The 17,122-nt window shown below is 35.3% G+C and overlaps 1 protein-coding gene across 1 annotated transcript; it reads right to left on the bottom strand.

The window, feature by feature from the left end:
- Positions 1-2,022: 2,022 nt before the first annotated feature.
- LOC104427459 lies at positions 2,023-2,640 on the bottom strand. The gene has a single exon (XM_010040555.1). The coding sequence runs from the start codon at positions 2,638-2,640 to the stop codon at positions 2,023-2,025; it is 618 nt and encodes a 205-aa protein (XP_010038857.1).
- Positions 2,641-17,122: the final 14,482 nt, after the last annotated feature.

Raw genomic sequence — 17,122 nt, 5'->3', positions numbered from 1 at the left:
TCACAGGAACACGCACATGGTTTGAGGAATTATAGAAGTTTAAATGGAAGAAGAGAGCGGTGATTCGCAAAAGGAAAGTCCCGCTAGTGAGGACGACGCCATCAGGTTCTGTCCATATTCTTTTGCCATCGTACAGCTACACTAATCACAAGAATTACCGAGGCAACTGCTGACAAACTTGATTTTAGTAAGCAATGAAGCTATAAACATGTAGATTGTGGGTATAAAAAAAAAAAAAACATGTAGATTGTGATGAAGAAACCTAGATGTTGATGAAACTCATATACCAACGGGCTATGAAGACCGATATTCTCCAAAAGCCTTCCTATCATGTCGGATATTTTAACACATGTCTGACACTCTTCAACGTCGAATGATACATGTCAGTATTTCCAACACATAAGGGGCAATTTTCAAAAATTTCAATAAAGAAGTCAAAATGTAAATATGTAAAAAAATAAAATATAATAAAAATAATAAATGGGAAAAGAAGAAAAATCTAGTCTTCTCTTTTCTTTCAACTCTCACTTCCTCGACACACGATTCACCCTTGAGTTTTTTCTCTTATCTTCGACATGTTTAAAAAGTGGATTGCTTTTTTTTTCCTCCAAGTTTTATGAATTATTAAAATGAAATTGAATTTGTCAAATTGAAACAATAAATGATGTTAACAAATGCTTGATTAATGTTTTTAGTGTAAATTTATTCTAAACCATTTTTCTATTATTTATTTATTTGTGATTTTGAATCAAACTAATTTGATTCAAATAATTATCATGTATATATAAAAATTTACATTTAATATATACAATGTTCTAATGTGTCGAAATTTTTTAGTTTTTTATAAACGACATATTGGCATGTCGCGACACACGTCATGTGTTGATATTGGTGTTTCTTAGCCAACATACAAGAAGACCTGTATTAAAACGTAGGCATTGCAGACCTGATTTGAAACCAGCTAATCTGCCGTGAGTCATGTGATACTCACATTGAAGCAGAGAGATGCTAGGTTTGAGTCAGCTCTTTCCATTCCTTGTCATTGTCACCACTCCTTGTACATGAAAAAAAGAAGAAAAAGTGCCGCATGGCAATCACCGGTAAATCTCATTCTCGCGGTGTTTGTGTTTTCCATGAACAGTATAACATATATAAAAGAAGCAGAACCCTTTAGTGAGAGAGAAAGGAGAGAGAAAAGTTGATGATGATAGCCGCAACTTTTTTGAAAAAAGAAAAAACTGTACCAGACGTGACGCGCTAACGCAAAAATTGACGGTAATGCCTAATGGGAAATACATTATTGTCGGACCATACCTAAATTTTAACGAAGCAAGAATATTCTGTCTAAAGCCAATGAAGACATTACTCTGCTTTCCCACATGAACGGACGGAGCCTCCAGAAAAGACATTACTCTCCTTTCCCACATGTTTTCTTTATTCAGTTCGCGTAAAGAAAACATTCGAGTATCTATTTTTACTACTGTGTCTATGAGAAGCAAACAACATCCTAACACTATTTCCATATCTAATAAGATTACGACCAGCAGAGAAGATATAGAACATCCCAACTTATTGTAAAAAAGATGCAATTTAACCAGCAAAACTATATCAAACCATCACTCAGTCATCAGAGGAAATCATTTTTCTCCACAAATTGCAGTCAATAAGCGCCTTTTTATTTTCTCCTCCAAATTAAGCAATACTTGAGGCTTTTCAAAAGGGAAAATCAAGAAAGTCTAAAAGTACCTAATGGTTATCATCTGCTAAATTGCTACGAACCAAGAATCATGCTCATGATCTCCTCAATAACACTAAAGCATCTTAACTCGATTACTCAAAAATGGATAAAGAAAAAGAAAGAAACCAAATAAACAAAACAATTATTATAATCAAATGTTCCCCACAAAAACCAAAGATGAATAAATTTTGACGCGTATATTCCAAACTGCTACCCACTCTTATTTTCTCAAGAACCCTAACCAAGACTTGATCCTTTTAAACACATGATCCAACCTTCGTCAGTCATGCCGGCACTGGGAGCCGACCAACTGCCAGGACCTTCCCCATCTCAAAACAGTAAAATGCGTCAAGACATGCATACTTCACCTGTTCATATGTTAGCACTTCGTTGTCCCACGAGTTCAGCAAACCCCTTGGTGGCGCATAGTCTTTCCCCAGGATCTCCTTCACCAGTCTTCGGTACCCCCAAGACCCCGGTCGAAGTTGGCCCTCGCTCCTTGCCATAAAAGGAGAACGGAGATCAAATGCCATCGCTCGGTTGCCAATGCGGAGTCCATGATAGGCGAAAAGCTTGTTGCAGTCAGGGAGGATTCTGACTCCCACGAAAACGTTGTTGGGATCATTCAAGAACTCTCGCAGTGAATCAGGGATCACAGCTGCGTGACGGATTTGGAAGACGAGGCAGGCGTTTCCGTCACACAGTTGCAGGGTGTCGACGGGTTCACGAAGTTGCTCAGGAGATTGGCAGTATTCGATAGCAAAGCCGATGATGAGCGGGTTCACTTCACTGTGGATCCGGCGGACGTTGGAGATCCAATTGGTGGTAGTGGCTGGGTCAGCGGTGACTGTGGTGAGAATGAAATCATCGTTGGTGGTGATGGTGAAGCTCTGGGTGGCCATGGCGAATGAGTTTTTGGGCGGGAAGTCGGAGAAATGGAGGGGAGAGTTAGCAAGCAATCTGGCCTCAGATAATTAGTACACGCCTGTGATGAGGGTAGATTAACTTTGTAGCCTACTGAGCATTGCACTGGTCCATAGGCTCACCTTGAACAAAAAAAGAAAGAAATGGTGAAGAGAGAGAAACGAAGGAGAGAAATGGTGAAGAGAGAGAAACGAAGGAGATAAATGGTGAAGATAGAGAAACGAAGGAGAGAAATGATGAAGATAGAGAAACGAAGGAGATAGATGGTGTAGATAGAGAAACGAGGGAGAGAAATGATGAAGATAGAGAAACGAAGGAGATAAATGGTGAAAGGAGGGTACTGGAGCAAAACTCTTTGCGTAGACCTCTTTGCGTTTCAAATTTGGGTTTTCTCGCGTTCCTGTCCTGACAAGGCACCTCAAAAAGGAAAAATAGGCACCCTAACGCCATGTCAGCGCGCTTCGAAATTAATATCGGGCACTGCCTGGCGAAAGTGAACGTGTCTCCGATTTGTCCTACTCCTCTTCAACTAGTGGAGACTTCGACCAAAAAAAAAAAAAAAAAACAAAACAAGTGGAGCCACGGGTTGGATGGTTAGGTTGCTTGTCCCCCTCATTGCCCTCGATTAATTTTATGTCTCGTATTTGGTATGTGGATTGTAATCCATCTTTGATAGCAATCAAAAAAGTTATCTTTGACAAAAAAAAGAAAAATAAAAAACACTAGTTGTTCACAAATTCAAACTTGCATATGGAACAATGTCTTTCTAAAAGAACCAGAATGACCAATATTTGTTGGATCCTTTTTTAATATCACTTATCTTATCTCATAAAGAAATTTCTCTAAGTGTTTACCAACTTTATATTTACCTTTCTTACCACCGATTAAATCTTCAAACTATGTCCACTTTAACTGTGTGACTTATTACTTTTTCCCAGCTAGGTTATCCATTAATTCTGTAATACCGAATCTCACTTTCGGTTATTTACCGGTGTATATTTTTTCCCCTTGAATTAATGAAAAATCTATTGAATCACTGCTTTTACTTTACTCACTCAACTTTTTAAATTTCCAACTCCTGTAAAAAATTATCAACTTCAATTAGAGATTTTATGAACTCTTTTTCCAATTAAGTTATCAACTAATCTTGCATTTTCAATGCTTTTTTAGTTAATTGTTAGCATTGGTGTGATTCTTTCTCCAAACTACCAACTTATTTTGTCTCTAGCAATAAAAAGACCCTCTTATCTTTTACAAACTTTTATTTACCTTTCTTATCAACACCTTCTAGTTTACCACTACCGTATAAAATCATTAACCACGTGTACGTGACATAACAAAGCAACTTATCTCCGTTAAAAAGAGCTGTCAACTTTAGGGGCTAGCAGAAATGCAAAAAGAAGTTGGCCAGATACTAAGGCTGCGCATGACAAAATTTCTTAAACAAAAATTGATTTCTGGTCAAAAATCAATTTCTTAATTTCTATTCCCCGGATAAGTTTCTAAGCAAAGAAACCCATTTGATAACGACTCAAATTTTCTATTTCTGAAACAGAAATTCGTTTGATAAGAGAACAAAATTTCTATTTCTAGGAATAGAAATTGATTAGATAACAACATAGAAAATCCTCAAATACAAAATAATAGTCGAAATAATACTAAAACAACATAGGAAATCCTCAAATACAAAATAATAGTCGAAATAATACTAATACATTACAAAAGTTGAAAATACAATTTCATGGAATTTCCGGCATATTATTATCCATTACCATTTTATTAGCAATTGTTTTCCTAAGCGTATTTATTTGGTTTCCCTCCTCAGTCAATATATCGTTTGCAAGCTCATCATACGTAGGTTCAGACAAGTACTGCGGAAGCATGAATATGGATGCCATCAATGGCGCCTATACAACCTTGTCATTTTATCAAAAACTAGTATTATATAAGATTATCAACAAAATAAAATTAATGGTGTAAAGGAATATATAAGAATTCTACTTTAAAGTAACGTTTATGGTTAGGAACCAATCGGGGGAAGGTCTGTTTATTTTGATTCTCGAATTGAATCAGTAGAGTTGCTCATCTCTAATTTCTTTATTGTTACTCAATGAACCTTTAATGGCTCTTGCATAGCAAAAAAAGAGATTCTCTTGAATCTCTTGCCTTCGAATTAAAATTCAAAATTGTGTAACAATCTAATTATTTTGATTTTGCAAGAATTTTGAATCCGTAAAAAAATAAAGTTAAATTTCTAGACACGTTTTTTATTCATCTATTACGTAAGAACTTTTTTTTTAACTGGCCATGCATGTGCCTTTTCTAGGAGGAAAAAGCCCTATTGTTTTTAAGTAAGCATTTAAGAACTTTGGTCGTTTTTTTAAAATTGGGGACCCATTCGATTGCCTTTCATTCTAAAGAGGAAGTTATCAAAAAAAAATTGAAAAAAAAAATGCGAAAAACAACATGAGCAAAATAAGAAAAAGAAAATTAGCAATAATTTGTGAAGTTGTGGTCATGAGTGAATTAAGTTAGCAAGAAAGCGCAGGGTTCTTTTATATAGTTTGATTTCGGTTTCTGATTTCTATTTAAAACTGAAAAGTTAAAAATTTCAGCTTCTATTTCTTCAATTTCTCTATTTCGGAATAGAAATCTGTTTCAGAAATAGAGAAATCAAATTGCGTTACCAAACGGATTTTTATTCCAAACCTGTTCCGGGGAACAGAGAAACAGAGAAATCGAGAAATAGAAAGTTTGTCATGCACGCCCTAAGAAAGGCACAATCTTTTAGTTTTGTGGCACATTTAACGAGACTTTTCAAACATAGCAAGCAGTCAAGCACAACACTAGATATCAGGAGAAATCAACGCTGAAAGAGTCAAGTGGCTGCCAGGTGGCTAAGCTAATGGCGAGAATGGACAGAAATACCCCAGGATGCTATTTTGTCAAAGTGCTACAACGTTGTGCAATTTTTTTTACAAGTTTTGTTAAATTTGTCATCGTGGTAAAATGTTGCGTTCTTTTTAGTTGAAAGGTCATGTTAAATTTATAACAATAGTTAAAGGTTGTGTTTTTATTATATTTGGCCAATTAACATTTAAAAAAAAACTTGGCCAATAAAAAGATTAATTAAACACTGTGAAATAACTTGAGTAAGAGTTAATAACCCTATTGACACATGAATTTTGGCATCATATTTAGTCATTTATTGCATAGTAAATTAAGAAACAATCCTGGCCCTAAACAAACGTATTATTTATTTGCATATTACGAGTATGATCATAAGCCCATATAAATTGTGTTGTAATTGGATTGATGCGGAAAGGTTCTGCGCTTAACTAAATTATTTGGATAAACCCATAAGAGCATAATATTCGACCAAGTCCATTGAATACCACCACATAGCTGAAAATTGCACGTGCCTAGCACACGGATGTTCTAAGTTGGAAACATCTTAAAATCAAGAGAACATTTTCTTTATAATTCTCGGCATGAAAAGGAAAGACACGGCAAATGTGTGGGCTGAATATATGAGGTCTTTGGTAAGTAAAAGATAATGGGTACACGATTAAATTAACAAAAGAAAGAAGGATTTGACGGGGAGAGATTCATGGCTTGGGCACAAACAATAAAGAGCCAAATTTTTGTCTAAGTTTAGAAGGAAGAAACAGACAAAGGGATGATATATTGTATTAATTGCTAACAAAAGGGAGAGTAAGAATGGAGTTATCTTCTCCGTCAATATTATAAGGACACACACACGTGAATTCACGAGACGTACAAACGCTCACCTTACCTGAGAGAGCAGACGGCTGGTGAATTCACGAGACCTCCTCACACCCGAAGAGTTTTCTCGGCTTTGCGTCGCTGCTCTCATCTTCAATCTGCCATTGCCTCGCTGGTCATCGCATGCTGTTCTCGGTCGTCGCTTCGGTCGTCGCTGTATCCGCGCCACCATGTCATATATCATTAATTCAAGTTCATGTTATATATCATTGTTTCAAGTTAGAATTCGTGTAGACATAATCTAGATTAAAATTGCATCTCATGCGTTGCATATAGTTTAGTTTTCATAAAGAGAAATAACCCAAAAATAACTAACATTGTATTTAGAAAACATGTCTAGGGTATGCATTCATTCTTGGTCTTTCGTTGATACTTTGCAGAAACACTAGGTGCATTGGATGATAATGAAGCTTCGCTTTTGCTTTGCATCACACATTGAGGTTCTTTACCCTTTGATTTATTGAGTGTCAAATTCATGTTTATTTCTTACATGTTAGTGGATTAAGGTTAAACTTGACCAAGACTACATGCAAATTATTCTTGAAATAAAGAGAAAAAGTACCAAAAGCTCATTAGATTTATCTAGCGTAATGAAGTCTCCAAATCCTTGAATCTTTGACTGGCAACGGTAAAATGTTCTCCCATATTTTACTTGGGTCTCTAACCAAACCATGCTAGATTAGTGGCAACTCTTAAGGGAATCGAATTGCATGTTAAATTAATTAAATCAAAACCCCAAAGTTGTAATTAGTATGGGCTTGGGATACTTCGCGCTAAGCCTTAGTAATCTATTAGCTCTCCTTTTGGTAGTTCACCTCAGGAAAGGTCGCAATACACCCCATAGTAGATGTAAAATTAATAGGAGAAAAGTTAGGGAGTCACAGTCATTTATATTGTTAGCTATATAAAGAATCAGTAAATATAAAGTTTGCTAACATACACAAATAAAAATTGGTAACTCAATAGAATAAATAGTAAATTACAAAACAGCCATTAAAGTTGGTAAGTAACTCGATCCAAAACTAGTTAGGACCTTAATTTGACAAAAGTTAGTAAATCACTCTAATTTAGGTTGATTATTTCATATAAAAGGTAGTAAACTCGACATGTTAATAAGTTATGCAAATAAAAGTTATAAGTTATTGCAAAAATTGGTCATTTGCAGATTATAAGAAAATTGGTAATTTCATAAGAACGTTTGTTAGTTACTCATAAATTAGCTTGAAACAGTCACCAATCATTTTTCTACCAACGTATCTTCTTGCTTATCAACACGTCGAAATTTATACGTATGGGAAACGTCCATACTTTTGACATAGAACATGCCTCATATTGACACCATTGAAATTGGGAATACATTTGTTGCTGTATAAAATTTGGACAGATAATCCTTGTCAAATGAATGGACAATAACAAGTACAGGAATTCTTTTCCCCGGCTACGTTTTAATTTCCTCACTGAAGAACCAAAAAATCACAAAATGGCAACAACAGAAACACTCCAATATGGCCGATTTTATTGCTAACAGGAAACGAAGGCCACATGTGAACCAACGCCAAGCTACTGTGAAGCCCAATGCACCTTCAAGCATCAACTAGATAAAAATGCTTGAGAAGGGAAAAATGCTTCAAAACTCAAACGAAATCGCGTGACGCAAAAAACTAACCACCAGTTGACTGGATGTAAGCTCAAAAGTCATTTAATTTCGAACTATGATTCAAACCAAAAGCTATTTGGTTATTTGGTTCAATCGGAACATCAGCTACCTAAATGAAATTGCACTGGAAATGAAATTCAAAGCCTCCAAGGGGAAATTACATGAACATTATCGTCAAGCATAAACAGGTTCGTTGATTTCACAGGAAGTTCGACTGTTTCTTAGGCCTAGTACATGGCAAGCAATCACTCTGTTCATCCTTTTGACAGCCAAGAGGCAGTGGATGGTGCAAGCACTTGCTTTTACCTACTCACCCAAAGCAATCAGCAAGTTATAAACGTCCGGGTCCACGCGCGAGAATCGAAATACTCTTAGCCAAATCGCGAAGTCATGGAGCCGGACCTCATCGTTTTGAAGACCAAAGTTCCAAAGCCCAATGCAACTGTTACTTGATTCTTCATGGATGTGTGTGGTCACCCATTTGCATGCAACTGTTGAAGAAAGGGAAAATTACGTAAATGATCCCTCCACTTAGGTTAGACGCGCAATTTTGCCCCTATATTTTAATGTGTTCAATGTGATTCTTGAATTATTAATAAATGTCAAATCTAGTTCCTAAATTATATGAAAATGTGCAACGTCGTCTTTTGATTAATTCAAATTAACTATATTAATATAACTTTCAATCCATTAAGTTCAAATGATAGAACTTCATGTGGATTATTCATATAAAATGTTCATGTAAGCATATAAAGTTGATGGACAGAAAGATGGATATATTAACTATTTATTTTTAAACATCAAATTAATCATAATAACCACGTCATCAAATAATATCTAGTTTTTCATGTGAGCAAAATGAAGAATTATATTGAACATTATCAATAATTTAAAGATTACATTGTACAAATTGAAACTTTAAACATAATATGGGACGTTGGATAAAAGTTCAAATATTACTTTTTTCATTTCTTCTTGAACGAAACTTGGAAGGAGAGGGAGGGAGGGAGGGAGGGAGGGAGAGTTCCGTAAAGTCATTGGGCATTGAAATGAGACTTATATAAAAGATTGAATTATACCTCGAGTGTATCATTTAAGTGCAGTCGAGGTAATCACGTTCCCAATCATTTAAAGCCACCAAAAAAAATTTAAAAGCTACTATTAATTCATTTTCCCGGTAAAGTCATTACTCATTTTTTTTTATAAATCTGCAATAATTCTTGAGAAGCTAATATGGCAGATTAATTGCAGTGAAAGTGAAAGATTTTGTAAAATCGTTACCAATTCTTTTAAAAATATAAACTAGTAATTTAGTAAGTAAATCTAACATCAATTGTGGACCAATAATGATGAGAAACTTTACTTTGAACTCGTGACTGATAGAGTATCTAAAATAGCCAATAGCAAATAATTATATACTTTATTCCCAACTCTAAATTAGTTCAGTTAATCGCAAACAAATCCCATAAGTTCGGATTTATTGATTTTAAGTGTGAAAACTGGTGATAAGTTGAAGGGTCAGAGGAGAGATTTAGAGATCGCACCACCATATCTACTAGTTATAAAAATCTTTTGATTAAACTGTAACCGAGGAATTTCATACATCCAAATGATAGTTAATTTCATGAGGGCTCGATCCACTGCCGAAGCATAAAATGGAAGAAAATTGGTGCTCCTCGACTCAAGATTGAGGGAGTGAATACCATCTTGATGATGGTTTGACTTGACTTTCTCTAGGAATACGAACAGGAGATTTTCCAATGAAATCATTATGGATAAGGGATTTACTAAGCTAAATCTAAATACAATAATAACAAAAAGAGAGAAGGCGGAAGTCTACAAGTGGGTTTCGGGGAGAGAGAGAGAGTATAGTGAGAGAGAAACAAAGGAGAGAGAGGGGACTTGCAACTTTTCTTCAATGTGAGCCCGCAAACGACACATGTCACTCACATTACTCGTGAAATGAACTGGTGCAATGTTAAGGTGGCCACCCCAACTGCACCTAATATTTTCTCATGGGTACCAAATATGTCGTCCCGTCCCCACGACGAAGAGACAAGAGAAGTAAGTACACTAGTGCCATGTCAGCCCTGCTCAGACTTACATTCCATGCTTCTTCAACTAGCTATTCACAAATTCAAACTTGCGCGTGGAACAATAATCTTTCTAAAAGAGCCAGAGTGAACAATATTTGTTGGATTCTCTTTTAGAATTACCAACTTATCTCATCTCTAAAAGAAATTTCTCTAAGTGTTTACCAACTTTATATTTACCTTTCTTACCACCGATTAAATCTACAAACTTCTAAATGAAATTGTCCACTTTAACCCTGTGAATTTTTCCTTTTTTTCTAACTAGGTTATCCAATAATTTTGTAACACCGAATCTCATTTTTTAGTCATTTACCAATGTATATTTTTTTCCCCTTAAATTCACGAACAAATCTATTGAGTCACTACTTTTACTTGACTCGCTCAACTTTTTAAACTTCCAACTCTTGTAAAAAAATTATCAACTTCAATTAGAGCTTTTACAAACTCTTTTTCCAATTAAGTTATCAACTAGTTTTGCATTTTCAACACTTTTTTATTTAATTATTAACATTAGTGTGATTCTTTCTCAAAATTACCAACTTCTCTTGTCTCTAGCAATCCAAAAAGCCTCTTATCTTTTACAAACTTTTATTTACCTTTCTTATCAACACTTTTTTAATTTGCCAACTATTGTGTAAAATCACCAACCACGTCTACGTGACATAGCAACTTTTCTCCGTTAAAAAGAGTTGCAAACTTTAGGGCTACTAGAATGCAAATAGAAGTTGGAAAAATACTATTAAAAAAAAAAAAAGCACAATCTTTTACTTTTGTGGCAAATTTAACACGACCTTTCTAACTTTAAAAAGAAGTTGGGGGGGGGGGAGGCACAACACTAGCGGTCAACGTTGAAAGAGTCAATTTGTTGCCAGGTGGCCAAGATAATGGCGAGAATAAATGTAATACCCGAGAGTGCTATTTAGTCAAAGTGCTACAAAGTTGTGCAATATTTTTTGTACCAGTTTAGTTAAATTTGTCATAGTAGTAAAATTTTGAGTTCTTTTTAGTGTGAAAGGTCGTATTAAATTTATGACAATAGGTAAAGGTTTTGTTTTCCTTATATTTAGCCATTTAAACTTTGAAAAAAAAAACTTGGCTAATAAAAAAATTAATAAACATTGTGAAAAAAACTCGAATAAGAATTAATAACATAAATTTTGGCGTCATATTTAGTCATTCAGTACGTAGCAAATTAAGAGTCAACCTGACCTCTAAATAAAAATATTATTAATTCACATATTACCGAGCATTATCATAAGCCCATATAAATTGCATTATAATTGGATTGATGCAGAGAGGTTCTAAACTTAAATAAATTATTTGGATAGACCCGTAAGAGCATAAAATTCTACCTTGCACGTGCCTAGCACATGGATGTTCTAAGTTGGAAACATTTTGAAAGCAAGAGAGCATATTCTTTATAATTCTCGGCCTTCAAAAAGGAAAGATACAGCAAAAATGTGGGCTGAATATGTGTGGTCTTTGGTAATTAAAAGATAATGGGCACACGATTAAATTAACAAAAGAAAGAAGGATTTGACGGGGAGAGATTCATGGCTTGGGCACAAACAATAAAGAGCCAAATTTATGTCTAAGTTTAGAAGGAAGAAACAAACAAAGGGATGATGTATTTGATTAATCACTAACAAAAGGGAGCGTAAGAATGGAGATATCTTCTCCAACTTCCTCAATTTTATAAGGACACGCGTGAAGGTAGGTCTCGGCTCTAACAGGCAAACAATCAGACATACAAACGCTCACCTTACCCGAGAGAGGAGACGGGATGAAGTCACAAAACCTCCTCACGCCCGAAGAGTTTTCTCGGCTTTGCGTCGCTGGTCATCGCATGCTGTTCTCGGTAGTCGTTTCGGTCGTCGCTGTGTCCGCGCCACCAGGGCATATATCATTAATACAAGCTCATGTTATATATCATAAATTCAAGTTGGAATTCGTGTAAACATAATCTAGATTAAAATTGCATCTCATGCACTGCATATAGTTTAGTTTGCATAAAGAGCAATAACCCAAAAATAACTGTCATTGCATTTAGAAATCATGTCTAGGGCATGCATGCATTCTTTGGCCTTTTGTTAATATTTTGCAGAAAAACTAGGTGCATTGGATGATAATGAAGCTTCACTTTTGCTTTGCATCACACATTGAGGTTCCTCACCCTTTGATTTATTGAGTATCAAATTCATGTTTACGCACCCAACCGTGGGCAGCTGCATTGATTGAGAGTCCCTCCCTCATCGCCGAGGTCGAGAGTTAGAAACCCGCAGTTGCTAGCGTTGTAAATGAGGGGTCATGGTGTTAGGGTCATGTGCTAGTCCCCCCGAGGTATTGACGCGAGCCCGGATGTGCTAAGCCGAGACACTACTAGGGATGGGTGACCCCATAAGAGGACGTTGCGGATCCTCGGTTATCAAAAAAAAAAAAAAATCATGTTTACACACTCGCATGATCATTTCTTACTTAATCATTTCCTACATGTTAGTGGATTAAGGTTGAAATTGAACAAGACTGCATGCAAATTATTTTTGAAATAAAGAGAGAAAATACCAGAAGGTCATTAGATTTATCTAGTGTAACGAAGCCCCCGAATCCATGAATCTCTTATTGGCAGTAGTAAAATGTTCTCCCTTGGGTCTCTAACCGACCCGTGATAGATTAGCAGCGACTCTTAAGGGAATTAAGTTGCATGTTAAAGTTTGCTAACATACACACACACAAAAAAAAAATGGTAACTCAATAGAATAATTAGTAAATTACAAAACAGCCATTAAAGTTGTAAGTAACTCGATCCAAAACTAGTTAGGACCTTAATTTGACAAAAGTTAGTAAATCACTCTAATTTTGGTTGATTATTTCATATAAAAGGTACCAAACTTGACATGTTAATAAGTTAAATAAAAGTTATAAGTTATTGCAAAAATTGGTCATTTGCAGATTATAAGAAAATCGGTAATTTCATGATATTATGTGTTAGTTACTCATAAATTACCACGCTCATCGAAATTTATCCGTATGGGAAACGTCCATACTTTTTGGAATAGAACAATAGTATTATGCGATTACCTTATATTGACACCATTCAAATTGGAAATGCATTTCTTGCTGTATAAAATTTGGAAAGATAATCCTTGTAAAAAATGGACGATAAAAAAATAAAATAAAAATAAAAATGAATGGACAATGCAAATTTGTCCGGGGGGTGATCATGCAAATTGTAAAAAAAAAAATGCCAACATTTAAATGAATAACTAAAAAAGATTAGCAAGTGAAGGTATTCTTTTCCCCGACTATGTTTTAATTTCCTCACTGAAGAACCAACAAATCACAAAATGGCAACAATAGAAACACTCCAATATGGCCGATTTAATTGCTCACAGGAAATGAAGGCCAAATGTGAACCAACACCATGCTACTGTGAAGCCCAATACATTTTCAAGCATCAACTAGATAAAAATCCCAACAAGCGAGATTGCAACGTGAAGTTTAAGAAGGAAGAATGCTTCAAAACTCAAACGAAATCGCGTGACACAAAAGACAAACCCCAAGCTGACAGGATGTAATACAAAAGTCATATAATTTTGAATTATGATTTCAACTAAAAGCTATTTGGTTATTTGGTTCGATCGGTAGATCAACTACTCGAATGAAGCTGCATCAGAAATGAAATTCAAAGCTTCCTAGAGGAAATTACATGAACATTATCGTCGAGCATAAACAGGTTAGTTGATTTCACAGGAAGTCCGACTGTTTCTTAAGCCTAGCACATGGCAAGCAATTACTCCGTTTATCCTTTTTGACAGCCAAGAAGCGCTCGATGGTGCAAGCACTTCCTTTTAGGGAAAATTGTCAAAAAAAAAAAATCCTAAATTTTTTGTATTTATGCAAATTTAGTCATAAATATTTTCATTTGATATCAATTCAGTCCTTTTTGACTAATTCAGTCAGATTTTGCTGACTACGCACCAGTCTGCTGACATGACACAATCAACATTGACATTGACAACTTTTAATAATATTTTTGTTTTTTTTTCTTTTTTCTTTTTTTTTCTCCTCCCCCTTTCCTCTAGCAACCGGCCTCGTCGACCACCAGCAAGGCTCAAGTCCTCACCGAGGCTATGAGGGCTGCTCACACTAGGCAATGAGGCTCCCCTCACCGACAATGCCTCTAGTCAGGCTAGTTCAAGATAGTGAGGCTTGCCCTCACCTGATCTACTATCAAGCCTCACCAGTCTTAGAGGCCGCAAGGTCGCGCCTACAAGGGCTCAAGCCCTTGCTAATGGCCGGTGAGGCTCGACAAAGGCTGGCAAGGTTGACCTTGACCTCACCAGCCATTGCCTCTTACTAGTCGTCAAGGTCTAGCGATCGACTGGAGAAAGGAGGAGGAGAAGGAAAAAAAAAAAAAATAAAATAAAATAAAATTCAAAAATTCAAAAAATATTAAAATATTATTAAAAGTTATCCACATCAACCGACTAACGCTCAATCAACAAATTCTGGCCGAAATTAGCTGGAAAGATTGAGTTGCCACCAAATCAAAAGATTTAAAACTAAATTGACATAAATAAAATGTTTAGAATTAAATTGGTACAAATATAAAGGATTTATGAATTTCTTTGACACTTTTCCCCTTACTTTTACCTACTTTGCCAAAGCAACCACCAAGTTCTAAATGTCCGTTAGGTCCCCACGCAAGAATCGAAAATACTCTTAGCCAGATGGCGAAGTTGTGGAGCCGAATCTCATTGTTTTGAAGACCAAAGCTCCAAAGCTGAATGCAACTGTTACTTAGATTCTTCATGGGCTTGTGTGGTCCTCCGTTTGTGTGCAATTGTTGAAGAAAGAGAAAATTACGCAAATGGTCCCTCCATTTGGCTTTGATATACAATTTCAACCCTAAATTTTAACGTGTTCGATATGATCAATGAATTATTAGTAAACGTACAATATAGTTCCTATACTATATGAAAATGTGCAATGTCATCTTATGATTACTTCAAATTAATGATACTAATATAACTTTCAATTCATTAAGTTTAAACGATTAAAAAAAAAGCTACATGTGGATTATTCGTATAATATATTCATGTAAGCATATAAAATTGATGGATAGAAAGATGGTTATATTGACTCATTTTTAGCATATAATAATTCACATCATCAAATAATATCTAGTTCACATGACCAAATTGAGAATTATATTGAACATTAATCAATAATTTAGAGACTTTATTGGATAAATTAAAAGTTTAGGAATGATATTACACGTTTGGTAAAAGTTCAAAGATCATTTTTCTTGTTTTTTCTTGAACAAAACTTGGAAGGAGAGGGAGGGAGGGAGGGTCCCATAAAGTCGTTAGGCATTGAAATGAGACTTATATAAATGATTGAATTATACCCCGAGTGCGTCACTTAAGTGCAGTCGAGGTAATCACGTTCCAAGTCATTTAAAGCCGCCAATTTTTTTTTTTTAAAGCTACTATTAATTCATTTTCCCGGTAAAACCTAAACACTTTTTTTTTTAAAAATAAATCTGCAATAATTCATGAAAAGCTATTATGGCATATTAAATGCAGTGAAAGTGAAAGATTTTGTAAAATCGGTACCAATTCATTTAAAAATTTAAACTAGTAAATTTAATTTAATATAAATTGTGGACCAATAATGATGCGAAACTTTACTTTGAATTCATGACTGATAGAGTATATAAATTAGCCAATAGTAAATAATCGTTTACTTTATTCCCAACTCTAAATTAGTTCAGTTAGTCACTAACAAATCCCACATGTTGGGAATAAGACTAATATTAGACTCATGTTTGTTGATAATATTTATGCAATGTTATGATTTTTGTTTTGTCTTATGATTTTATTTATGATAATTAGTCCTATGGATCTTTAATTTTTTCATTTAGTCAAAAAATTCATGTATTTATTTGTTACAAGTGCTTAATGTTTCAATACAAGTTAGGAAGGTTATGTTATTTTCTCGCATATTAATGTAAAATTTGAAGTCATATAGGATATCAGGAGGTTGCGAAACAAGTTCCAGTGGAAACAGGGTTGCCCCGGAATCGGATTGGAAAAATAGGGTGAGTTGGGTACGGGTCCAATATAAACAGGGTCGGGTACATGGTCCAAAAAATGAACTGATTATAACAAGGTCGAGTACAGGGTACAGGGTCCAGGTGGAGACCCTACCCACCCTAGACCCGATCACCCCTAATGGTTTTACAATAGTGGAAGGAGGTGTTGGTGGAGGAACATAGAATATGTACATGAATGAAGATCAAGCTCTATTTATAGAGCCATTCCATCGGCATAATTCAAAAATCACTGCAACTGGTAGGGATTATTTAATGGATCTTTCTAAACACATACTGATGTGGTTTATTTTTATCGTAAAACCTAATTACTCTTTAAAAACTTGCACCACTAAATATACGATCAAAGAGGAGGAAAGTTGCCTCTATAAATTGATACCATTTCGTGACCAACCAATTCGGACATTCAATCTTGACTTTGATTTCATAGCACTTGATTTCATTCCGAATAAGAAAAATCGCAATCTATTAAGACAAACATGCAGTCCATGATAGTGTCGGCAAAAACATACATCTATCAAACAAACCACTAAAAACGATCCTATAACACACGTACGCACACAACTGAATCTTCACCAATAAAGTCATAGCAGCAGAAACATCATCCTCACATCCACCTGATCACACTCTTTGCGATGGCTTCTACGATTCCAAAAACAAAAACCTAAGCTTCCATAGACTAGAGGAATTCACCAGAGTGGAAGGAGGGGACATGGACGGCAAGGGATGGATCGATTGTAATATAGCTCAAGTCCCATGCCGTTGTGGATCTTGCAATCCTTGAGGGAGATGTGGTCTGAGCAGCAATT

This window comes from Eucalyptus grandis, chromosome 1, assembly GCF_016545825.1.
Source record: "Eucalyptus grandis isolate ANBG69807.140 chromosome 1, ASM1654582v1, whole genome shotgun sequence".
Lineage (NCBI taxonomy): Eukaryota > Viridiplantae > Streptophyta > Magnoliopsida > Myrtales > Myrtaceae > Eucalyptus > Eucalyptus grandis.
This window is presented reverse-complemented; position numbering and strand designations above follow the sequence as displayed.

Bases quoted from the DNA above. Each gene is read 5' to 3' on its own strand.
- LOC104427459 (XM_010040555.1), bottom strand. From the start codon at position 2,640: ATGGCCACCCAGAGCTTCACCATCACCACCAACGATGATTTCATTCTC.